Source organism: Telmatherina bonti (genome assembly GCF_933228915.1).
Source record: "Telmatherina bonti genome assembly, chromosome: 21".
Classification (NCBI taxonomy): Eukaryota; Metazoa; Chordata; class Actinopteri; order Atheriniformes; family Telmatherinidae; genus Telmatherina; species Telmatherina bonti.
Window position 1 is genome coordinate 16,471,907 of NC_136630.1, and position 26,416 is coordinate 16,498,322.

General features: G+C 37.6%; 2 protein-coding genes across 2 annotated transcripts in view; both read left to right on the plus strand.

Annotated features, from left to right (window-relative positions):
• Nucleotides 1-1,590: 1,590 nt before the first annotated feature.
• LOC306771374 (glycylpeptide N-tetradecanoyltransferase 2-like) lies at nucleotides 1,591-8,013 on the plus strand (the record flags this gene model as incomplete). Its single annotated transcript, XM_079260541.1, has 12 exons — nucleotides 1,591-1,610; nucleotides 1,711-1,828; nucleotides 2,063-2,207; nucleotides 4,620-4,738; nucleotides 5,236-5,327; nucleotides 5,835-5,951; nucleotides 6,078-6,248; nucleotides 6,641-6,749; nucleotides 6,894-7,064; nucleotides 7,172-7,339; nucleotides 7,649-7,786; nucleotides 7,990-8,013. The coding sequence occupies 12 exons, from the start codon at nucleotides 1,591-1,593 to the stop codon at nucleotides 8,011-8,013; spliced, it is 1,392 nt and encodes a 463-aa protein (XP_079116667.1).
• A 2,347-nt stretch (nucleotides 8,014-10,360) lies between these two features.
• The window catches only part of LOC306772101 (supervillin-like), a 47,321-nt gene continuing 31,265 nt past the window's right edge, over nucleotides 10,361-26,416 (plus strand). The window contains exons 1-2 of the mRNA XM_079261513.1: nucleotides 10,361-10,525; nucleotides 22,773-23,290. Coding sequence (XP_079117639.1) covers nucleotides 22,899-23,290 — 392 coding nt within the window. The 5' untranslated portion in view covers nucleotides 10,361-10,525; nucleotides 22,773-22,898. The remainder of the gene's footprint in view (nucleotides 10,526-22,772; nucleotides 23,291-26,416) is intronic.

Consider the following 26,416-nt stretch of genomic DNA (forward strand, 5'->3'; position numbering starts at 1 on the left):
CCCCTCTGAGTAAACAGAGAAGGTTTATTATGCACAAGAGAAGAGACGACACAACTGTTGTTCATGTAAGAGTGTTTCACCCAACATGTATGGACTTATAAATGTCCTTACATACAACTTAAACATGTGGACTGAATATGAGAACATATTTGCTCCAGCTCTCTCCAATGATCTGAACACATACAGGTGAAGGAAGTTGATGATCATTCATGGCATCTTGGCCTCGTGATGGACCAGCACACCTTTATAGGCACACACCTCTCACCAAATGACTGTTGGGATGACCTCGAGCCCACCATAACCATAGGTAAGCAGGTATGGATGGATAGATGAATGTTGCACTAATTTAGGTTTTAATGACAGAATTGTGATCACAATTCTGTCATTCAATAAGACCAAAAGACTGCACACCAAAAATAATCAATTCTTTTTGGTGCGCAGTCTTTTGGAGAGAGCAGTATATTAAAGTGTGCACCTATAGAATCCCCTCACAGGCTCAATTCCAACAGAGTAACAATATCCATGTCTTTCATACAGTCCTATGCTTTGACTAAAAGCAATGATTTACAGGACGATGTCATAGCTGGTCTAAAGTAAAGTAAAACACTTGGTATTTGGTAGTTATTTAACACTAGTTCTGTGAGGACACTTTGCCAATATGAGCATGGGTTTTCTTGGGTTAGACTTTGTTGTGAATTTATAAATTCTTTATTTTTTGGAGTGACTATTCTTTGAAATGTGTGCACTTGTTCCCAGTGCTAGAACAGCAACTTCTCCTGCACATGCTGTGGCACTGAATCAGATTTTCTACCATACGGTAGGATGTGTTCTTGCATTTGCATCTACTGTAGTACATCCAAAACATTGTTGCCTCTTGGAAAATAGCTCTTGTTTGCCAGCCTTTGTCATGAGAGATCTCTAAACGTGAAACTAGAGGAGATGACATCTACATTACCCAAAGATCCTTTATACAATAATTACAATTATTTTCTTATGACATTGTCATCCAGCAATCCGAAAAAAAGTAAATGTGTGAGGCATGTCTGCATATGGAAGCCACTTATATTGTTTTTATTCATACATTTTGATAGGAAATGTCAAAATGGCTTTAAAGGAGGTTGTTTTCTGAACATGAGTAATTTATAAAAACCTTATCAAAAAAAAAAAAAAAAAAAAAAAGAGTATAACACCACTGGAGAAAGGATGAATGATTGAACACAAAAAATGAAGACTAAGTCAACCAGAAATGAAGTTTTTTGGTAATAGTGTAAAATATAACTCAGAGGGGTGTGTAGGAGCGCCACACTAGATTCTATCTGCAGCAATTAAATGCAAGAATTTGATCAAGCAGCCGTAAGTTTTGATCTACTGCCTATTCAGCAGCTGTCTCGCATGTCAGTCTGCGAGAGGTTATTTGCAATAGTTAATATTGCTTTCATTTATCTGGTGGCAGGGTGGGAGTTGGGCTGGGTCGCTGAAGCGATCACTCTCCTCCCCAAACTGCTCATAGAGATAAGAGCTGAGCAACTGCAAATGTGTCTGAAGACACCACAGTTTGCACACATCTTTACAGAGTCATTGTTATGTACAATGGCAGAGTCGCAGGCTCCGTGAGTCCTGGCTTATTCTGTTTGTTGGGACATTTGAAGAAACTGAATGTACTGTACTGAAATCCAGGACGTTAACTCCAGGGTTTGACATGTCTTTCAGTGATAAGAAGCTGAGAGATGGAGAGACTGGCAGTCCTAAAAACAGCAAAAAGAAGCAGAAGGGAGAAAAGGGAGAAGATGCTTGGAGGCCAAAAGGACCCAAAGACCCATTTGCCATGGTTTGTGTCTCTGTGTGAGTGGGAACGAAAACTGCTGTGCATATTTAAACTTCACCATTTTTTTTTCTTTTTTCCCCTGTTGGTTGGTAGATAACTCCTAAAACTGGTGTTTTTGCTAATTAAAATGATCAAATGTTCACTCTTCATTTACACTGGAGCTGACTGACGCTCCTGCAGTGTGCCTCCTTGGACAATTTATAGTCAGCTGCCCTTTCTATTCCTATTCTGTGCCAGCTGGACACTCTGCCAGAGAAGAAACAGCAGGAGATCCAGAGAGCCCTTCATCTGTTTTGGGGGGGGCAAAACCTGCCAAAGACCTTGCAACAAGCCAAAAAGCACACCTACCGCTTCTGGGACACACAACCTGTACCTAAACTGGGTAAGCAGAAAATTAGTACAAAGTAATTTACAAAGTGCTATTTTTCTTTCAGGACTTTAATTTCAGTGTAAGGCATCTGCAACATGCTTGTCAGTGTAACATTGCCAAGTTACAGTTACAGGATTGGCTTGTGAGCAAATTTTAAAACCTTGGACAGGTTTTTCAATTCTACCCCCAGTTCAAGTTCACGTGCTGATCCAGTGTAAACTAACCATAGTTTAAGATTAATCTAGTACATAAGATTGTTGTGAATTTGAGGGAAGTATTTCTGAAGTACAGGATTAGATGTTAAATGTAACATAGTGCATATCTGAAGAATGTTGCAAATCCATCAGTAGGATCAATGGAAACTTTTTTTGTTTGTTTTTGTTTTTTTGTTAGATTAAAATGGTTTAAGTTATTTATAGGCCAACAGAAAAGTTTGTCAGAATAAGAGTAAAAGAAAAATGCCAGTTTTAGTTCTTCACTTTGTAAATTAAAACGGTAGAAGAGTGACTTGCAACTTTTCTGCCAAGACTTTGGTTGTGGTTAACATGTGTTAACAGGTGGTTAACATATATAAAGCAAAAGAAGTACAGCTCAAATTCAATCTTGGAACTGTCAGCTGTCGTCTTATGCACGTTTGTGTTTTTATTTACTCCTTCAGTCTAAATGCAGTTTTTTTAGTAAGATTTACCCCAAGATATCAAGATATTCTCTGATTTCAGAGCTGCCAGGTATCAGCCAGCAGCCTCTAGATTGGTGGATATGATACAAATTTAAAGGTTTTCAAAATAGTCATTTCTACTAAAGCATTTCTATGACAATATATGCAAATTGTATAAAATCTTACTTGTCATCATGTAAAGTTAGTAGTATGACAATAAGAAAATTTGTTCCCCAAGTAATACAAAATAAACATTAAAAGCTTTTTTTTTTTTATTATTTGCTTTAAGACAAAGAAAACTGGATTTTGCAATGTTAAGGGGAGTCTAAAATGTACTGGAAGACATAAGATAAATCAGACTATGGTTAAGTGTGATATTTAAAGTAGATTAGTGGTGTTTGCAAAAGGAAACACATCCTGGTGTTGTGGGGAAGCAAAATGGCTTGCAGGAGGAAGTCGTTCATCAGCTTGGTGGTTGCTGTAGTTTAGGTGTGTGGAATGTTTTGTGTGAGGACAGCAGCTGAAACATATCCATGGGAGAGGATGAGTTTCCCCATGTTGGTCTCTGATAGACCCACTTCACCACTACTGTGGTGTTTTTTTAACAAGGAAAGAACTTCTGCGACATTTACTCCCAAAACTTGTGGTGATAATCAGGTCATGACTTCAGGAAGTTGATGATCATCCCCTTCATTTCGTCCACATTGACCAGCAGGTTGTTGCCTTTTGGAGAATCGATTTTTATATATATATAAACAGAAATATTCTCCCTGAAGAAGCAGTAAATGATCAGTTAATATATTTACTATTAAAATACATGTTTAAAGAAAGTTGAAAGAAATGTAACTGGGAAATCTTTGGAGGAATTTGAGGTGTTTCAAACCAGGACTTTGTGTGTTGTATGTGCATGTTTTCCATCTGCATATATGGGTTCTCTCCAAATACTCTGACTTCCTACCACAGACCTAAGACTTATATGTTCAGGTAATTGGCATCTTTAATTTTTCCATTGGCCTTGCGATGGACCGGCAACATGTCCAGCGTGTACTTTCCAAGTAGCTGCTGGGATAGTCTCCAGCCCTGTACAACCCTGCACTGGAAAAGGAATGAAGGATCAATGGATGGACTGATATAAAATAGGTGACACTACTGCAGTAAAAGCCAATCATATTCACCCAAACATTTTACCATTAACTCATTATTTCTATCAGAACATTAAATCAGCAGTAATTTCAGAAATGGTCAAATGTACATATGAAGAATTTACAGCATACCAACAGTATGGTCCTTTGTTGATGTTGTTTCAAACATGTTTTAATTGTTTCTACATGATTATTGATGTACAAGATGTTGGAGGTGTATATTCTTACCCAATCCTTAAACCATGTATTTATAATCGGAAAATTGTGCTTTGTACTTTTACTGACAACTGTCAAACAAAATTCAATGACAACAAAGTACAAAGAAAATCAGAATATGAGACTGACTTTCCATATGTTCTTCCTAAATAAGAACCAGAATCATCAAACAGCAAGGACAGCCAGTGGGAGAACAGCAGCAATGAGACTCCATGTTGCTTTTTAAGCAAATTTCTAAGCTGTGAATGGAAAAAAGCTCCCTGGAGACCCAACACTAACACACACATTGATTAATCACTATACTGAAGACCTCCAGGTTTGCGAGTGTCCTCGCTACAGCTTTTACATTCTTACCTGAGGATAAAACTGTTCTCCAGTCAGTATCTTCTTTTTCTTTCCCATCCTCAGGTGACTGTCCTACAGCACATGGCCCAATAGCAGAGGGTGAAACCAGTTGTCGAAATGAGCCCTACTCACTAGCTCAGGGTTTCTCCTGGGACACTCTGGACCTGAGTAGCCCTCCTGTGGTGAGATCCTCTCTGTTTAGAGAACATATTGATAGAAAACAAGAACGTTCTCCCCTGATATCAAACTAGACTGCTAATCTATCAACTTAAGTTTTGAACTTCGGTGTGAAAGTTCCTGAAACCTAATTGATTTGTGTTCAGGAAAGCGTTTGATTTTCCCACAAACAATCGCTAGCAGTGAACATATCTAAATAGAAGTTAATGACATCTTAATTTGGGTGTTATGGATAGTCAAGCAAGCATATTTGTTCACTGAGGTTAAAAAACTGGTGAAAAGCATTGCACAAGTGCATAGTTAGGACAAAGTAATGGAGTTCAGTGGCTAACCAGTAGTTCTCCACCTGGGCTGATGTGCAGCTGAGAAACAGTTGTCACTATATAAAAGTAACTCAGCTTAGTGGAGAGGATGGATGAGGTTTGGACCCTGGCAAGCAAAGTTCAGGAATAATGCATGTTTTCAAGCTCTTTTTTTTGTAATTTTATTTATATAATTTCAGCTGAAAGAGCTGTGCAGTCTGCTAAACGAAAACTACATGGAAGAAGACGACAACACCATCAGGTTTGATTTCTCTCCAGAGTATCTGCTATGGTAAGCTCCAAACATCCACATTTTGTGACTTGTAGATTGTAAATATTCATACACACTCAGACTTTTTCTTCGTGTACTGGACTTGAAGGGTACATATTTTGCTGCAGCCAAATCCTGATTGATATTCAGTAAGTTCACAGATTCCCAGCTTGGGGTATAATCGTAGTGCATTGCTTTTAACCACTGAGTTAAAGCTTCTGGTTTCATGAAAGGACAGAATCATTTTTCCATTTCAACTCTTCAATCTGACTCGGTGCATGATAAAAGTAAGATGCCGGCTACTCTAATCTTTCTACTTAACTTTGCAACATGTTTTGATATCCATAAATGATGCAACCTTCCAGAGGGACACTTGCATCAAAACATAACATTTTGAATAATGAATTATTAACATTAGCTTTCCACGGCTCTGAGAATAAAGAAAACGACTGATTTCATTTTGGAAATTAGATTAATCAGAATGTATTATTCAGAGACATGCTGCAGCGTCAATGCTTTCCTCCTAAGGGCTTCTCAACCTCCAAATTGGCTGCTTCAGTGGAACTGTGGTGTGAGAGTAGACACCAATAAGAAGTTAGTCGGCTTCATTGCGGCCGTTCCTGCAGAAGCTTGCATTTATGAGACGTGAGTAGCTCATAATTATATGCAAAGATGTGTGTTAGGTAAAATCTGATGAGCAATATTAAACACATGCTGAAAATGAAAGCAGTTTCCCAGACAGCATCCCAAAGTTAAAGCTGTGTTGCACAGGAGGAAGCGGATGGTGCAGGTCAAATTCCTTTGTGTTCATAAGAAGCTGCGCCTCAAACGGATGACCCCCGTTCTGATCCGAGAACTCACCAGACGCGTCAACCTGGAGGGCGTCTACCAGGCGGTCTACACAGCTGGTGTTGTACTTCCTACACCACTAAGCTCCTGCAGGTAGTAGCGTCTATACACTATCCATTTGCATTCAATTTAAATGCAAACGTCTGATTTAATATTAAACAAAAGTGATCAAATGAAACTTTAAGAATTTTTCTTGTGTGTGTTCATGGCTCATTTCTAAAAATCATTTTTTAAATAGGGTCTATAAATAACATTCAGAGATTTAACTAAAATTTCTATAGTTGTTAATAATCAACCAGAATAACTAAAATAGTGTAACCTGGCGTATTAGCTGTGTCATACATTGTTTTATTGTTTAGAATAAGAATATATAATGATTAGAAAACCAAACGTCAGGTACTCTCTGCCATTTCTCTATTTGCATTTTTTTTTCAGAAGTAACTCTTGTTTTTACTCCTTCCAAATAAACAACCTAATCCTTTTAGTCAGTGGCATCGCCCTCTGAATCCCCGTAAGCTGATGGAGGTCAACTATCCAGGTCTGAGACTGAGCATGAACCTGCAGAGAGCTCTGAAGTTCAACCGCTTGCCAGAGGTTAGTGTGTGCTGCCATCTGGAGACAAGAAGTCATTACTGCTTCTGCTGTGTGCCAAATATCTATTGACTCATGCATTAAAACTTTGTGGAAAGGAATTGAGTTTGCTAAAAGAATTCTTTATCTTTTATTCTTCTTTCCAAGGTGACAAAAGTGCAGGGTCTGCGCCTTGTGACCAGGGAAGATACTCCAGGAATCCACTCGCTACTGCAGAAAAACTTCTGCAGGTTTCACCTCAGCCCTTTCTTGTCTCTGCAGGAAGTAGAGCACTGGTTGTTGCCAAGGGAAAATGTGGTTTACACCTATGTGGTGGAGGTCTGACCCTACTGTATTTCTTACTTTAAGTTACTTCAAAGTGTGAAAAAGTTTCCTGAGTGCGTTGAATAGATTAAAATTGATTGACCTTCCCTCCTCAAACACAGGGCAATGATGGCACACTGACAGATGTGGTGAGCTTCTATAGCATCTCCTCCAGAGTGCTGAATCACCCCGTCCACTCTGGTCTCAGAGCAGCTCATCTTCTTTATGTTACCACGACTACCACCGATCTGACCGAACTCATGGAGGACACGTTGGTCTTAGCGAAATCTGTGAGTATTTTTTAATGTAATTTAAGAAATTCACAACATGCTCGACCAAACAAAGTAAATGCATTAATTTAATGTGATAAGGGACATCAACGCTGCCCTATATGAACTAGTGGACGATACCGCAAATTCACGTTGCATACGTTGTATTACAACATATTTTTAACCAATAAGAAGAGTCACATATCACCTGAAATCGATTAGTTGAGTTTGAATGAATTTTCCTCCAAACAATATGTTTCACAATAGCAGATTATTACTGATCCTTATCCAAGATTTACAGATGACATAAATCTTCCCTCTCACTAACAGCGTGGCTTCGACATCTTCACTACTCTCAACGTAATGGACAACATGAGTTTTTTGGAGAAGCTCAAGTTCACTGCCAGTGATAAAATTGTCCATTACTACTTGTACAACTGGATGTGCCCACCAATCAGTCCAGACAAGGTACAGTATCTCCACTTTTTAAGAGATATTGCTGTTTGTCTGCAGAGTTAAAGAACTTTCACCCTTTAATTGCAGTGACTGTAGCTGATAAAAATTCTCTGGCAAACCTTGATTCATGTGTTTTAACGCTGATGCACTTTTTAATTATTGTTACATTGTCTGAAGTCATCAGAAGATTATATTAATATGTGTTTGTTTCACAGGTAGGCTTGGTGTTACCTAACTAGCTTGAAGTGGTGAAGATGAACAGACCAGAGAGATTTGCAGGACAGCGGATGGCAACATTAACAAACATAAAAAAGGACAAACTGAAAAACAAATCGATATAAAAGGGTTTTTATAATCTCCTAAATGGATGTTATTACCTGGTTTTAGTGATCCAGCGACAGGAAAACAGTGTTTTAAACATGAAAGCGTTGAGTACACAGATAAAAGCAGTTTGCCTTGTGCGTCCTCATTTCTCTGTGTGCATGTGTGTATGCGTGTGTGTGTCAGAGAGACAGAGAGAGAAGCAGAGACAGATAGACCCTGTTCATTGTGCATTTGTGAACAGGCAGTTCAACAGCTTCTTATGAAATGACATCTAATTGTGTGGCAGGCATTATTGATCAAATGACAAATGTATTAATTGGTGTAATCCAGTTTCAGTGCACGTGCAGCAGAAGGTAATGCAAACTGTAAATGCAATCAAGTGAAATCTTATGCAGATATAATATTGTTTTTACTTTTTTTCCATTAATTAAAGTATAATTTAGTGTAAACCTCAAGGGGTATTTATGAAACATATATAAACAAAAGACAAAAAGCCCCAATAAAGCAGTTTGTTCTTACAAATTTAAAACATCTGGAACTTTCTTCAGAAAAATGTATTTTTTTCATGTGTTCTACAAGTATTGTTAATACATACTAATACTGATGCAGTATACCTGAAGTGTACTTTTTATTTAGTATATTTTTATGATTAAAAATAGTATGGTAAAGTACACTTGGATTTTACTGAAAAGTATAGCGAAAAGAATAAGAGTAAGTACAATAATACTTTACATTTATAGTTTTTTATTTAACTACATTTAAACTAGCCATTACTTTTATGAACTTAAAATCTTCCAATTTAGTCCAAAGAAGTATTAAGTTGGTAGTTACACTTTCAAGTTCATACTCTGTTGTTTACTTGCTTTAACTGAACTCATACTCAAGCACACATAATAAAATAAACTTTAACTATACTACTCTTTTGCTACGGGATGCCATTCTGTCATCCTATAACATATTATCCTGAAAGAGAAGACAACATCTTACAGGCATCATTTGAGAATACCTTTCTCAGTATCACCTAAATAAACCTTGTCGTCTATTGAAACAGTCAAACCTCTTGGGTTTAGACCCATAAACAGGTAACTAAACTTACCACTGCACATCAGTAAGACAGCAGATGCCGACAAACTAAAGGTTATGTAAAGTATTTCAGTTTAACAGTAGGAGGCGCTGCAAGATTACATATTTGCAAGAGGAAACACTGGAAACAACTACAAATGTGGCCTGTTTGAGAATATATAGCATTAGAAACATCATAAACATAAATCAATTTTTTGAGGGTATGTATGATAAACAGTAACAAATAATAGCAAGACAAAGAGCCTGAGAATGCAAACAATGATTATAGAAGCGTGTCAACAAGAGGAAGTAAAGTCATTTTACAGCAGTGGAAATCATTCTTTAGTGTTACACGATTATTGGAAATTAAAAACAGACATTAAGAAATTTGCTTGCAGTGTCACTTGTTTAATCTCTTATAACAAACAAAAAAGGAACATCAATTTAGCTGATGGCAAACACAACCTCTTTTGTTGAGAATTATTGTGGAACCTAAAAAGCCTGAAAAATTAGAATGTCAAAAATAAACATCTGGGTTTCTCTTTCTCTTTCTTTCTTGACTTACTTACATTGAAGGGGTGCTGAAGTCTGGTCTTCTAGATATAAGGTCTACTATCTGCAACTTTTAGAGGCATCCCTTCTCCAACATACTTGAATCATATGGCTGAAAGGAGGAACCAAGTCATTCATTTGATTCAGGTGGAAAGGGGTTGCATTTAAATCTTAAAAGAATGTATATCTCAGTGACCGGACTTTGGCTCACCTGGTTCAGAGAGATGTATCTTTTATGGACAATTCCATAGAAGTCAAGCATATTATATGCAATGGTTGAAATAAATATTTGGGAGTTTATGACAGCAAAATATTGAAATATAATTTACAGTTTAAATTAAATTAATATACTACAGTGTATGTGAAGTAAGATAAGTAGCTCAAACAATTAATGCTTAATAGGGTATCTATTTATTGTACTTAAAGAATTTGGTTCTTGTTTATTTAATTTTGGCAATCACATCCGCAAAAAAACTGACGTCACAGCTTACCCTTTCCTGAACGTGGTCGGACAAGAATGGGAGTTTACCAGGAACACGTGAACGCAACGCCGTGCTGAGCTTCGACCAATCAGAATCGAGAAGGCATTTTAAGTTTGTAGAGACCGGACCTACCAGTACTACTCGTCGCTTAGTGGTCTGTGTGAACAGTACTGCATCTTGCGTCTCCTCTTAATTTCGGTGAAGCGCATATATAATAAAACCCACACTGTCTTCTGAAGAAGACGAGTATATATATTTTTTTATTATCGTCGAGAGAGCGCTATAGCCGGTGCAACGTCAACCGTCGGACCTGCGCAGCGACGTGCCCACGGTAAGGTTAGCTGTGTCACGAACTTTCCAAAACACAGCTGAAGTGCTTTCAAACTGTCTTGCTTTCGTCACTTGTTGTGTGAGCATCTGCCTCACATACGTTTCACGATAACAACTCCGTTTATTGTGTATCCTTTAGGGGACCTCTACCAAGCAGTGCAGGTATGTTATGCCACCATAAGTTATGTGTTTGTAATATATAGTTTATTGCACTGTAACGTTTGTGTCGTTGCAGTATTGAACCCTAAAACTGCACGTTTCCTTTTCGCTCTTTTTAATGGTTGAAGTAGTTCTGAAAGTAAATATTAACCCCCAAACTGTTATAGCTGTCTTACAAATGAGGATATGATGTTTTGTGTGACACAGTGTGATGAACCCACACCACAGGTGTCGGTGCGTTTTAGTCAGTGTAGTTTCCTTCCTTAATCATTGTCCTCGTTACAACATTGACAACTTGCCATTCAGTTTTTACACTCTTATTCAGATGGATCATTTTTTCTTTAAGACAGATAAACAGCTGACAGCCGACTGATTTCCTCCTTTCACCCACTGTCATAGTATAAAGGATTGCTCAGCCTGTTGAGTGAAGTTGGCCTGCCCTCTTTCCACAGCCTACACCTTTTCCCTCAGCAGTCCCTTTGCAAACAGTGACAGGGAGGAGGGAACATCTGGGGATGTGCTGTGCAAAACCAGCTGTGAAAACAAAGTGATTATAAAAACAAAATGAGGAAAGCTTAAATAGCACCAGGACTTAAAATCACCATTTATCTTCAGTTTTGCAGCTGAAACAGTTACAGGAATGCCAATGTAGATCACATTATTCAAGTTTGCCCCAGGCGTTAACAATCAGTGTTTATGTCATGGCTACAAATACAAAAACACTTGAAGACTTATTGTTTTGTACTTGAAATGTGTTTGAAATGTTAACTATGTTATTTGTAGGGTGTAGCGAAGGGAAGAATGTTGTTGGGTTTTTTTTTTTATTTGTCATGATTTTACCTCTATTATAATATTGAAAATATTATACTTTTGGGAAGCAATGTGATATATCCAGAAGCTGATATTGTTGTGATACCTTCAAATTCTGGTCTGTGAAACTCTCTTCTTGACTCATCATAGTCACTGTCTCCTAAATAGGCTGTCATTTCTTTCAGCACAGTCATCTATAACTTCAGTTCATATCCAGGGGTTATGTTATTTGAGCCTATCCAGACTTTAATTTTCCCACTTCAAGCCATCGCAATTGCTTTTGTCAGAACATGCTTCCCAAAAATCCGCTCTGATCCAAATGGTGTTGAGAAAGACAGGAAAGAAAAACTGATACATGCCTTAATAAGACTGTCAGCTCAGAGCATGACAGCACATGTTGGAGGCCTCATTAGTAACTACATGCTCCTCTGTAAAGCAGAGACTGCATTGGGAAATAACAGAAAGTTTGTGAATAATGCAGAGTTGTCACTGAGTATTAACCACCTTGGTTAGTACACTGAGCAGCTAGAACACTTGGTGTCCATACAGGAAATGACTTTTTTTTTCTGTCTTACATAATTTTGCAGTTCTGCTCTTTACCTGCCTTTTCTTCAGACCGTGTAAAGATCCCAAACAAAGAGACAGATGCTCCACTGTTTTTCAGCCAATGTTAGTGTTATGTGGTTGTAGTTGGAGTTATTCACCTGCACAGCTTGTGTCAGTTGTGCATGGTGTTGCATCGCCCTTGTAGGGATCGTATTTCTAAACATACTAAGGGTGCCTTCAGAAGGTGGATGACTTAGTTTTGGTTAAAAGCTTTTGTTTCAGAAACATGTCTTGCCATCCAGGAACATTTTTCTTTTTTCTTTTCCTTTAGAGCAAGTTGTCACAACAATTTAGTCTCAATTCCTGTGTTACTTGTACAAGTTGTGTAGGGCTCAGAATAACAGGATTGTTACTATAATAATTCTAAAAGAGTTTGCAAAGTGACAATCACCATTTTATATTTTCTTTTTGCCACAGAAGACAACAGAATAAGTAAAATATTTCACTTTTAGCAGATCAGCTGCTTGTGTTCACACGCATGTTTGCTAAGTCTTTGTTACGACACTTTTCCTTTTTAAAATTTCAGATATTTTACATAATCAAGCCAAGTGTTTTAAAGGTCCAGTGTATACGGTGTAAGGGCCAGTTATCATGCTTCATATGTTATATTTAGTCATTATTGTGGATATTGTTCTCCCTGCTCAGAAACATCTAATAATAAACATTACCCAGGTTCAGGTTGTACATTATTTAATGGTTTACTAACATGTGGCACCTGAACTGTAAAAGTTGGCTGCATTTAGTCAGACACAAGATCTTTGCAACCATCCCCATCCCTCCACTCTTTCTACTTCTTCCCTAGGGCTCAGTTAGTTTGATCTTATTTGCACAACCAAAATGTTTTGCTTTTTTTTTTTTTTTAAAAAGCAGAAGGGTTGTGACAATAAGCAAGGAACTCCACAGAAGGGGGTGTGAGGGGTTACCCTCAGGCTAATCTCTACTGAGACATATTTATGAACTTAACTAGCTGTTAGAATTGACTTCGTGTTGCTTGCAATATCATTGTAGTTCTGAGGAGCACTCAAAACAGGTGAATTACAACAATCATGCTTTGTAACTGTCTCTGTAATGTAACTGTAATCTTTTATTGCCTTGATACCCATGGGGTTGACAGATATCACCCTGAATCTCCATGAATAATATATGCACACACAAAAGCACAATTAAAAAACCATATGTTATGACTGTGTTAAAAAATAGATTCCCTAGCAAATAAAGAAAAATTGATTATGACAGTAACAGAACCAGTTTACAAATTTAAATAGAAGCATATTTGTAGTCTTATTCTTGATGTTTAAATAAAACATGCATTGTCATTATAGCGTCAGTATGAGCCAAGTCTTTAAATATGGCTTAAACTTAGAACCCACTGAATCCATATATGTGAAAGATAATAGTTAGATTATTTTCCTGTTAAAGGAATATGCTTTACTGCAAGTATCATATATTAGCAAAACCAAACCTAATTCTTTTTGCTAGAGCAGAATTTTATGTAACAACTTTTTTTATTCTCTAGCTTGGAGCTTAACAAGAAGTTTGATCCCACAATTTTGTGGTTTCTGTTGCTTAAAGAGTTTTTAACTTTGGCATGAAATGGTTAATGCCCTTACTGTTAATGCTCTATGTCTCGGCCATTGCCCATCCCCCTGCAGGACAGCAAACCCCTTAACTCCTCCACCCCCTGCTCAGTTGCATTCCAGCTAGCCAGATGGTGTCTGTTCTGCATAGTGGACACCAGAGAGCTAAAACGGAGAATCACTACAAGCAGGACTCATTGGATGAGGCATGCCACCCCATTGATTTTCCCTCCTCTTCAAGGTGTCCTCTCTCTGTGTTAAATTGTGTTTGTATTTTACAGGTAGTCATTGTGGTAATGAAGTTCATGTTGAAAAGCTGATGACAAGTGTAAAAATCTCATTATGGTTTCTACAGGATGACAACTGTGTAGAAACTATGCAGTTCACCATTAGGATGACAGTACAGGTTAAAGAAAAAGAAATAGAAATATGGTTGGGTTAAAACCATTGCTGAAATGATTTTGAATCTGTTTAAATTTATTTATTCCATGATTGATTCAATTAATTTTCCAGTGACCACAGTAATCCTTCTCTCATGTGACTTAATGATGTTCAGCAAGGTATTACCATATATACACAATTGAAAGGTTGCTTTCATTGCTTCCATACAAAATCAGCTTCTATTGTCAAAATAATGCCAAATTTGTACTTTTCTATTGATCATTGGATTGGATTCACCTATAGTTTATTTAGCAGCCGAATTCCCTCTCTCGTTAGCGACCAACACAAAGGCTGGGGGCTCTGTCATTAAATGACAGGCAGTTACACACTATGTATATACTATGAAATAAATCTGATACTGGTTTGACAGTGTTTCATCATCCATTATAACAAGACCCAACACCTTTGCTGCAACAGCAAGCTAATTTAGTTTGATTTAGTTTTCTTTACAGTGCCAGTAATGGCAGAAGTTATGAAATTTAATTTCCTCTAGAACAGGTTTAACTGTCGTCCTTTCATAAAAAAAATAAAATAAACAGTCTTACATTATTTATCTGATTTACAAGATGGCATGTCATAGCACAAACACAGGTGATCATACTTCTGTCATTTCCTACATTAGAATCTTTTAAATGTTACATGTTTTTTATGTCCTGAGCAATTTTGTTTAATTATCACAACATTTCTGGCTTTGGACCTGGAGGAAATACTGAATGTAGACAACAATCTTGCGAAAATCATATTTCAGAAGTGCATGTAGATGAATGATATAAGATTATTACTATTTTCTGATTTCTCCCAGATATTTGGTTTTAATGGTCATATAAATGTGCCCAGTCTTTTTTTAAAATAATATTCTTAGAATGTCTTTAATCAAGAAAAAACAATGTTACATAAATCAACACTGAATGGATTTCATCAAACTTGAATTGAATCAACTGCTGCAAATTATTTCCAATTGCTTCATGAAATAAGTGGTGATACTCAGCCCTAAATATCTCAAATATCACAGTTTTTCTTTATTTTTACAGGGTCACACAGTGCTAATAGTCAGAAAAGCTTTTATTTCATCCATTGGTTTTCTTGTCCTTTCACAACAATATATAGTACAGTTTATCTTTACAACTGATAAAAAAATTGTAAAAAGACTGAAGAAAGTAAATGCTTGAATTGCATATGGACGAGGAAGGATGCATAAAATAATGTATTGATCTTCCTCCCAAACATAACTATTTAGTTTTTGAAGTTTTGTACAGTTCTGACTCAGATCTGCTGGAAAAATACAGTTTGCATATTTTCCTTTGTAAGCAGAAAAAAGTACTGTTTAGTGGGATGTGGCAGTTCTCTCTGTACAACACTACATCAGTATGCATTAGTGCTGTAACTTTTAAGTACTTTAACTTTAGTTTTTGCTGTACACGTCTTCTAACAACCTCTGAGTTTTTGTCTCTGGCTTGCATGCTGCTTCTGACTGCAATCCAGCCTTCTTCGTGTGTTTTGTATATGCATGCATATGATTCCTTGGCTAGATAAAGCACCATAAACTCCACCCTTCCTTCTCACCGCTCTGGCTTCCATGATTGCTGTCCTGTTGGAGAGTTTGTGTGTAAATGTCTTTGTGTATTTGTGTGGTTTTCCTGTTGTAAGTCAGTCAGTGTGTACTACAGTGTGTTTGTGTAGTAGTTTGTTTGTTTGCTGTCCCATACTTCACATTTAATGGTTCCTTTGAATTCAGGAAATGGAACGCTGGAAAACTGGCACAAAGGCTGGACCTGTAAATAGAGGAAAAGGCAAACATGCTCTCCTGTGTTTACCTTTTAAGGCTTTATTGAAGGCACTTTCTTTGTCTTTTTGGTGACAGAGGTAGCTCAGGCCAAAGCAGGTCAGTAGGTATTTACAGTGTCAGTTACAAATCCAAAGCAGAAAGCAAGCATGAATATCCTGGGGGGTTATTATGTCAACTGCCTTTCGGGTGACTGGTTACAGTCAGCGGGACTTCTGGTAAAAGGGATTTGAGGGAGTTTGTGCTTTTGTGAGACAGAGAGGGAAAAGAGGGAGGGAGAGGGAGGTGGATTAGTCTCAGGCCCTGTTTTCGCCCATCCTCCTACTTGTCTGTGGTGCCAGATCTTGTCCCCCTCCTCCATAGAGGCGAGAGCCCCTTGGCACCCTGAAAATGTGTGCCCTGCAAAGCCATCACATCCACCCCCATAAAAGCTATTTCTCTTTATCTTTGTTTCCATCTCTTTTCCTCTCTCTCCCTTCTTTGACATTCGCAGTCTACTTCATTCTACGGTTGTGTGAACCTTACTTTTTCCCACTCACTTTTTTATTCTCTTATGTTTGCAGTATTTTTTCTTCCTGTGCCATTTCGGTCCTGTCACCCCCTGAGCCTTTCCCCCTTTACAGCTCAAAGCGAGGGTAAAATTGAGTCACATCAGTGAAGAGCCTGTGCCATGTTAGACAAACACACCCTTCTGTCAGGATTGTCCTTTGAAGCTCTCTATTAGTGGAGGCTTATTTCTTTCAAGAGTTTTGTGAGGCCCAGCAATTGCAATTAAAACTTCATTTTGCCAGTTGTTGGTGGCAGGGTACTTAAACCGCCTTAAGTACTGAAAGATTGCTTTTTAATGAGAAGCATGTTAGCCACTCAGTATGTGGCAGATTGTTGTACGAGGGTTGCTTAAATATACGATGTTGTGTGTCAGCCCCAGCCCTGTCATTTTATGATGCACTTTGTTTTGAGTTTTTTTTTCTGTTGGGACAAATCAGTTTGAAGCTCCTAATATACAATATGTAAGTTAAAGTTATTGGATTAGGCACTGATGATCCATACTCAGGTCTGTCTACTTTAAATGTGGTCACGTGACCTGATTAAAGCCTTACATACCCATGCAGACAAACACACAAATACTGGGCACATGTCTTTTTATGTTTCCTGACAGTATTCCAATGATTTGTCAGTAAAGTTGTGTCCTATTTTAATTTTTTTTATACAGGATAAAGGTAACAACAGAAGTTTTGCCGCAAAATCTTTATAGTTATTGAAAGTCAATCACTCAATGTACTTGATGTTGCCATTGTTTATTTTGCTCTTTCATAATTTCTGAATTCGCTAAAAAAATTGTCAGGGCTTCATCAGCTGACTTTTCTTTTTTAAAAATGGATGGTTAGTATGTTTTTAGACCGGCACCTGGTTTTCTCAGCAAAGCAAAGTTTCCACAATCCCTGCCCTCTTCCCACAGGAAGAAAGTGTGTCAGCAGCTGGCTTTCTCTCAAGCTGCCTCCTGCCTCTTTGTTTAGTGATGGAAAGTTGTGTTTTAATGTTTCCCTAATGCTTGTGGGTACTTTACTTGGATTCCTGAAGGTTGTCAGTGGCAAAATGTTGTAATGATATAAAGCAATAGTACATACATATTGTTTAAGCCATTTCAAGTTTTGGAACAGCTTTGCATTTGTGCACATGGTACAGCTAAAATGTGTCAGTTTCAGGTATAAATCTCTGATTTTAGCTTAGTTTTAGCTGACATGAAAAAGACAGAAGACTGGATCCAGGGGTGTTGAACTTCACCAACACTTAAAAATGAACTTGTTTCTATCAGCCTTTGCTTGTAAGTTCAGCATGCGCCATTAGTGTTGGGACTGCAGTCATTAAATTGATGACTGACCTTATATGTTTGCTTTGCAGTGCCTGTTGGCGCATTGCTTTGTTGAAGGCTAAATAATGCAATGTAGGTGGTGTGCTCACGTTTTCATTCTACTATCAGGCTTTATTCTGGGTGGTGCTTACTTGGTGTTTAAATTCTATATTTTTTTTCTACATTTTATATTAGGATTCCTAAGCCAAGCCCATGCAAATCCACTGTTTATGGGGAGGGTGTCGGCCAAATTCCTGTTCTTTCCTCTCGTTTGGACATGTGAATTCTGAAAAACATACAGTCTGTTGGGACACAGGTCAGCCTTTGCCTTTGAGGCAGCTTTCTATCTCACCCTTATCTTGGAGTGAATCAGATTCGGTGTGATAGTGGGTTCTATGGCTCTGAATAGCAGAGCTTCTCTCCCATCTCCCAGATAACTCTTGGTTATGCTTCACATCTGTACATACTGATATTAGTTAACTGTAATAAGTAGTTGACTATAAGTAAGTAATGTTGGGTTAACTCAAATCAAAACTTTGGAAAAAATCTAAGTATGACCATTACTATCCAGTGGTTTACTCACACGTTAGTTGTATGCAGCAATAATATTTGATACAATGAGCAACATTTTATGATTTAAGTGAAGCCTCGCAGTTCCTCATTAATGTTGACTTAACTGTGTGCAAGCTAGATTTTTAACACTTTTCCAAGAATCACCCTCCAGTATTAGTCCATAAACAATTCATTCAGAACAGATTATACTTTTATAAATTCAGGAATGTGTCACCAAATGTTAAAGTTCATACTTACATTATACTAAAAATACATTATTACCATTTGTCCATGTGTTTGACAATATATTTTTGCTTCCTTTTTAAAAGGTTGAATTAATTTTACGTTCATCTACTTAGGTGTTCTGTGGTGACAAATTCAATTCAAAAGACTGGGCAACAATCCTAAAGATGTGGCTACTTCTTATAAAGTATTTGTTGTCTGATGCAAAATGCTACTACCAAATAACTTTGGTTATCAGTGGCACATTAAAATCAGATTAAATATGTTGATAAAGTCGAGAAATAGTTTTATGTGTACAGGCAGTTCTCGGGTTAAGCAGGTTCTCAACTTTCGTCGTTTTGACTTTTATTGACGACGCTCATTAAATAAATGTAAATCAAAAAAATAGAGCAAGCTTTGAAGTTACGAGGATCCATATAAGCCCTTACGATGCGTGATACAAAAGCTGAGATGATGCCTCAGTGCGTATTTTGATTGCTTATACTGTTTTCTATTAATACGATTTATAATACAAGTATTTACGTGTTATTTAGTGATCTGGGGGCAATATGGGGTATTTAAAGATAAAAATCTGACTTGTGCAGAATTTCGGGAACGTTGTAGTGGTAGGAACAAAACTAGTTCGTAAACCGGGGATCGCCTACATGTATGTAGTTATGTAACATACCACAGTGTTGCTGTGCACAAGCTTGAAGCAACTTTTGAAAGAAGTAATAAATTTAATTTTTACATTTTAAAATGAATTGAGAAAAGATGTTGGAACCCTGCTAAACCATAAATGATGTTGACCACAAAAGGTTAAATAGCTTTATATAGATAAACTTTTCATCAAATCAAGCTGGATTTGCACAACTACATATTTAGCTGTGTCACGTTTAAACTGTCTTGTGGTTTGCAACTTCTGCATATGTTGTTGCTGGTAAGCTAATACAGCAATTATGTAATGCTCAGTAATTTTGTGAAATCACTTGCAGTCTTTTCACAGAAGTAAATATTTACTTGTACTTAGACTGAACAGAAGAAATACTAGTATTCAATGTAATATTGAATATGAAAATTATTGCTGTTATAAAAATTCCCTCCCTTGTCAATGCCTTCACCCATCCCGTCACAATTTTTTGCACATTTGCTTGGTTTTAGAGTACTTAATCTATTCATCAAGTTTTTATGAAGAAGTATATTGGATCAGCTGCGATGGACTGGCGAGCTGTCCAGGGTGTACCCTGCCTGTCGCCCAAAGCCGGCTGGGATGGGCTCCAGCTTCCCCGCGACCCTGAATTGGAATAAGCGGTTCGGAAAATGAATGAATGAATGAATGAATATATTGGATCAGGAAGTGACAGATTTGACCTTTGTTGAGACAGATCTTCCTCTCATAGCCAGAAACAACTCCCAGCGGAGCAACAAAAGACAAGAGTTCATTCCAGTGGTCGGAAACTGAGGATTTAGTTTGTTTGCATACCCTAAAGGAGCAGAGCAGAATTGAAATTGCCATATGAACTGGCAGGTAGAGCGAGTGTGACAACATGCCAAGCAAAACCACAGGAACAAAATGTAAACTTGTTTAAAGCTATTTTCATTCTTTATCAATATAACCTTTGTCATTTAATGTAGTGCAAAATGCCATTCGTACCATTAGATTTGTCCAGTTTATTTACTCTTCTTTTTTGCTTTTGTCGTCACTCTGGTCTTCATCTCTGATAGCACTCAGCATCTTGCAATGTTACCTATCTTTCTATTTTTTAAGCTACATGTTTCATTGTCTTTATTTTGAAACAAATAGCCTTAAATAGTTACCAGCACTATGGAGCATTTTGGTGACATAAATCATCCAAAAAAAGCTGATATGCTGAGTTTGTCCTCTGTACTGATAGGAGTGATGATATTAATTGCATGACTCATGGCTGTGTTTTCAGTCCCCCCCCTGTATCCCTTGAAATAATAGTAACAGCTTCCAAATAAAGCACCCTTGATGTTCTGGGCCTACATTAACAAGCTTAAGTGTACTGTGTATCAGTCCTTTTATAGGTAGACAGCAAAGTGATTATGTAAGTGTGTGCATAGTCCTGAAATCAACAACCCAACTTGGAACTTTTTGCCTTCATAAGGCAGTTCACAGGCTTTGTTTGGAGTGCCCTTCAGTTCTTAGTTTTGCTCTTCAGGGAGAACAATCAGCTTTTGAAGAAAATTACTTTTGTAATTTTTAAATGTATTCAACTATGTTTTTTCCATTTTAACAAATCCCAGGCAGCATGTTCGTGCAGGGCTCTTGAGAGTTCAATTTGGGCTGCAGATAAGGGTTCCATATGGGGTTGTCTTCCGTTTCTATTGTGGCTTCACCTGCATTTGCCCAGAAAAGGTTCATGTTGGTTCTGATTCGGTTTACGCTGGGGCCCAACTTGGTGAGTTGCACATGACCCACTTAGACCCCATATCCCAGCCAGCATGTGTATGTGTGACCTATAAGGGTTAAATTTGGGCTATCTTGGTACTGAGTGAGTATAGGCATGAACGGGCAAATTTTGCCAGTTCCTTGTGGTCTCAGTTACATGGACCCCACATTGAAGCCCATATGAGATGGCTTTATAAGCCCCATAAGAAATGTAGGTGGGCTAAGTGGGAATGGGAATAATCAGAGCAAGTTTAAAAGCCCATGTGGGCTGGCTAAATAGCCCCCAAGATAGGCCCCAGCTAAAATCCAGTAAGAACAAATCTGAAACTCATATTGACAAACATAAGTGAAGTCACCATTAAAACTGTGGAAAAAAAACAAAGATGGACTATTATTTATAACCCAACTTTAACTCATATATCCCACATGTAGGATGTCATTTGAACATTGTATAGTACATGCATTTCTGTTATCATATGACTCATGGACATCTCTTACACTGCATTTAAATGTATATATGAGAGGCACTCTGATCCTGCGGTGTGTAGCCAAGACGTTTTATTTGATGAATGGATGGGAAAATAGATTACATAACATTCTCTCTTACACACCCACATTCATTCATGGCTGTATACACCGATGTATTTATTTTAAAGCTGTGTTTTGTTTTGTTTTGTTTTTTATGAAATAGAGAATCCTGGCTCTGTATCAGTATTAATGGACGAGCAGGGGGTCAGGGCCACAAACAATTTGTTCTAAGGTTCTTAAAGCTTGTGTTACAGGAGAGATTCTTTAACTTGACTTAAGTTATTCCAACTTATTTATGTCTTTTTATAATATATTCCTTAATAGTATCATTGTCTACAGTAAACAGTTCTCTTTTATGTTTTTCTAGTATGAGTGTACGTGCTAAGTTAACGCCTGCCCTGTAATTTGAGGGAAACCAGGGCTTACATTAAACCTCTCTGCTCATCTGTATATATAAATCTGTCCTCCTTGACTGTCCTGAAACATCATAAAAATACTTATCCAGTGAGAAACGTCTACAGAAAATCCCCTGTGCTTGATGTGTAGAGCGGTCAGAAATGGCACATAATGATTATTGCCGTTGTCAGCTGGATTGCAGCTAAGTGGTTGCAGTTTTCAAACTTCTTCGTCTGAGTCTTTTTGTGGTTTGCTATGAGAATATTTAATGGAACAAAGTGACTTCAGCTCAGCCTTGTAATTTTTTTATTTCCAAACTGACACTTATTTAGAGCAGTCTTGATTGTACTAAAATATGTGACAAATGGAATGTTTGATCTTTTTTCATTAATATAAAGAGATCAAGGATGTACAGGTCTGAGAGCCAATCACCTGTGACAGGGTGAAAACATGTGACCTAACATGCACAGAAACACATCCACATTCAGTTCAGGGTTTCTCATGAATATTTTCTAATATGAATTTTAAGTGTCTGATTTTGAGAATAAAAAAGGGTTTTAGCACCGGTACAAATCCTTAGCTAAGTAGGTAGTAAAATGGGGTGGAGAGTTGTTTTGTTGTGTGTTTCTCACTTTCACTCCCTGTTTTATGTCCTTTTTTCTCAGTGAGTCAGTGGAATAGAGCTTATGAGTCTCACTGCTGTGGTAGTTTTTTGAGCTGGTTGACATCATCTTTATGAGAGAAGTGGGGGGTGGGTTGAAAGGGCAGGGTTTAGCTTTTGGAATCTCTAGCTAAGCCCAATTCCTATAAGATCTGAAGATGTATCCCAGTCAGTCAGGTAACAAAACTGTTTGGTCATTTATCTAAACTTATACTAAACTAATGATGTCTTTCTTTGTTTTATTTCAGTCCTGCAATGCTTTCAAAAAAGTGATACACTGCAGTGAAGGGAGCACCTGCAATTGAAGTGGGAATCCATATCTGCTGGAGAAAAAGCTTTCAATTTGATCTCTTAAACAGCACTTGACTTGCATTATGGACGGAATAGACACCTTGCAGAGCTCTACACCAGAGACTAAAGCTGAGCGAATTGCTCGCTACAAGGCAGAAAGACGAAGGGAACTGGCTGAACGCTACAGCAACACAGATGAGTTTACCCCCAAGTATGTCAGAAGGGACAGGAAAATTGCAGAGTCATCTGAAACAGCATCCTCGGCAACCATAGAGAAAGAAAAACATAAGGATAATGGATCAGAGCAAACGTATACCAGGAGAGGCTACAGGAGTAAAGTGACAGACGCTGTGGAGAATGCTGGTGATGAGCTTGCCAAGGAAGACAAAGAGAAGAGTACTGATCTCAGAACAGACACACCTTCTTCCTTAAAACTGGAGGATGCCTCTTCCACAAAGATTTCTTCTCATTTAAGGTGAGTTCATTTACCTTGATGCAATGTTTGAAATAAATAAACACTTCTGTTGGTAATTGTTAGTACACAACAGTCATTATAGCAAAAAGGTAGCAACAAACAAAAATAAAGCTGAAACACTGTGACTGAGAAGGCAAGCACAGATGGATTTCATAAGAATTACCTGTAATTCTTTCTTTATCTCTTTCTCTCTCTCTTTTTCTCTCTACAAGGTGTTTTTCTGTTTTCTCTTCTTCTCGATTCTCTTTCTGTCTCTCCTCTTTCCTCTCCAGTCCGGTCCAGCAGTACAAACTTTGTAGTAAAAATAATTGTGCAAAATAAATAGAAAAATAAAAATAAGAATCCAGAATATCAAGGGGAGCATTATATCGAAAATGCTTCCCAGAATGATTCCAGATAATCATTCTGCTTGCTTAAATGCTGGACAAGACACAAAAAAATTACTTGTTATTTAAATATATACACTCATAACTCTTAATTACTTTTTCTCAGTCAGTGAAGAGGAAGCACAAATCGGTCTGTTCAGGGAACACTTAGTGCTACCTTCAAGTAAACACAGAGATAAACTTTTCCAAAGTTGGCCTTGCATGGAAAGGAGAAGAACAACACATTTATAGCAAGCTGGTCAGGGTGACTTGGAAGACCAAAAAGTATGTTATTTGTTACCAGGAATGCTCCTCTGAGAATTTACCTACATGGAGGAAAACATGTCCAGTCGATGGTCTGTGGATGTTTGGCAGTAATCAAGCTAAGGTTTACGTTATGCGCACATAGCTGGACGTGTCTGTTCCTGAAGATAGTGCCAGAGGGACTGGCAATGGAAAGAGCAGAACCGCGTCTGACAGAATGTGGAGATAATGTCAAAGTTTTGGGCTTGAGAGCAATGAGTTATTTAGCCTAACCATGTTTTCATGCCTCTTACCTAATGAAGCAAGACACAAAGATTGTAATGAGTGATTGCCTGCTAGATCTTATGCAGTAATATATTTTATGAGTTCATCACAAGCATGTCTTGTGTTGTAGTGACCTTTTTTTTTTCTTTTTTTTTTTAGAAAATTTTCAGCAAGTCTAATTAGTGTTTGACTGAACCTGTTTGTGCTTTTATTAATCTATCTTTACTAAGTGCAGTTTATGAGTATAATTGTGAAGCTTTTTGAAGATTAATTTAGACAAAAATGTGGTATTTCAAGAAGTAAATTTGATTCTGTTTATTTTTAAAAAAAAGTATTCAAATAAAATGTGTTTGTCAGATCACTGTTTAAACATATTATAAGGGCTACTTTGCAGTCCCAGTGCAGTCCCACACAAGTTTTAGACTACATTTTGACATACAGTGTCAAGATAATTAGACGTTTTATTTCTGACTTGCATGTCAGTCATTTCAGCTGCTAAAGTATTACAATGATGTAAACTGCATGCCGTGGTCCTGTTTTTGTTTGCAGCCATACTTTTAGGTCATTAAGTTGTCTGCTGGTCCTAAGCATTACTTGTTTTAGGGGGCAATTAGAGTTGTTTCACTGTATTTTTGAAGATATCTTTAACTTCTTTAATAAGCTATGTTCGATGATGTGCAGTTTTACATGCATTCACAGACCTCTTATCAGCAACTTGTGTGCCTGTTCAAAAAAAGAAACATAAAAGAAACTCAGGCTCAGTTGTCGCAGTGATAATAAAAACTGTCTGTCAGCGGCTCTATCAATGTCAGACAGGAACTCTTCCCTTGTAAAGTTGAAGTTGAAGGGCAGCATTCCAAAAACAGCACATTTTGACATTTACAGTCAACTGTAGGCTCAATGTGAAGTTCTCTTTGCATAGCAACTGGCATATGCCTGACCACTTTTCATCTACACGTGTACCTCACAGCTTTGCAGGATTCCTCATGTAGCAAAATTATTCAACTTATATGTTATCTGATGAAAAATATAAGCTACAATAGATGGTGGAGTTATGGAAATTTATAATTTACAAGTCTGTACAATTTGTACTGCACATCAAACTTTATTCACATAAGTGTTGTAGGTATATTGTAGGATGGAATAAACTTTCTGTGTGATACTGAGCATATTTAGTAAAATCCATTTATGCAACATGTTCAGTGTTAATGTAGTCTTCGATTAGCAACAACTCAGAAGGTAAAAGAGTCTAATTATTGTATAAATAGCTTCAAATTAATAGCTAAGCTGACCACTGTCTTTCATCTTTCTGGTTTTCTGTTCCTCTTATTTGTCTGTGTGTGTGTGTGTGTGTGTGTGTGTGTGTGTGTGTGTGTGTGTGTGTGTGTGTGTGTAATAATTTTGTGCAGTAGGAGAGGCCTAGTCTACTGTAAACATGTATAAACCACACAAGCAGGAGCCTTGGTGTGTATGTATGTGGACACATAATTTTTTGTCTCTGTTCTTCCTTTAACTCCCTCTTGTACTCTGAATTACTTTGTTTTCATCTTCTGTACTTCATTGCAGTCGTCGTCAGTTGTTAGTTTTGACAGTACATGTGTGAAACGTGCCACCCTAAAGTGAGGGTTGGGCAAGTGACACCTTGTTTTGTGGTTCAAAAGAAGTACCTGAGAACTAGATATAATCAAACAGTGATGCCACCAGCAACTTTTAACAGGTCATTAAGTACCCTTAAAAGTACACATATTTCATATTTCTTACCATTTTGAAATACAATATAACATATATTAACAAGCCATGAATACTTGGGACGGACACTTTCAAATTTTTACTATTTCAAAAGGAGCCTAGCAAGTATTATTCATTCCTCCTGACCCATAACACAGCTCTGAATAGACGGGTAGACACAGTACCTCTAAGTCTCTCTTAAGGTGTTGTACACTAGGGAGTTGACAACAGATTTGGGGGTCCATTGTGCATTGTGCCAGATTCTGAAGTGAATTGAGGCTGTGGTCAATATTTGGAGCATACTGACTGCTTGTTGTGTCAAATGCATGCATGTACATGAGTGTTTCTTCCCTGGAGATACCCGCATGGAAGCCCTTTGACAGTCAAGAAATTTGAGTAATAGCCACAAAAGCTGAAGGTGATGTTATGATAAACAAGAAAGCTATTGTGTTACTTCACTGATGTGGAAATAATGCAACGTTCAATGCGGAAAGGACCGTATGAA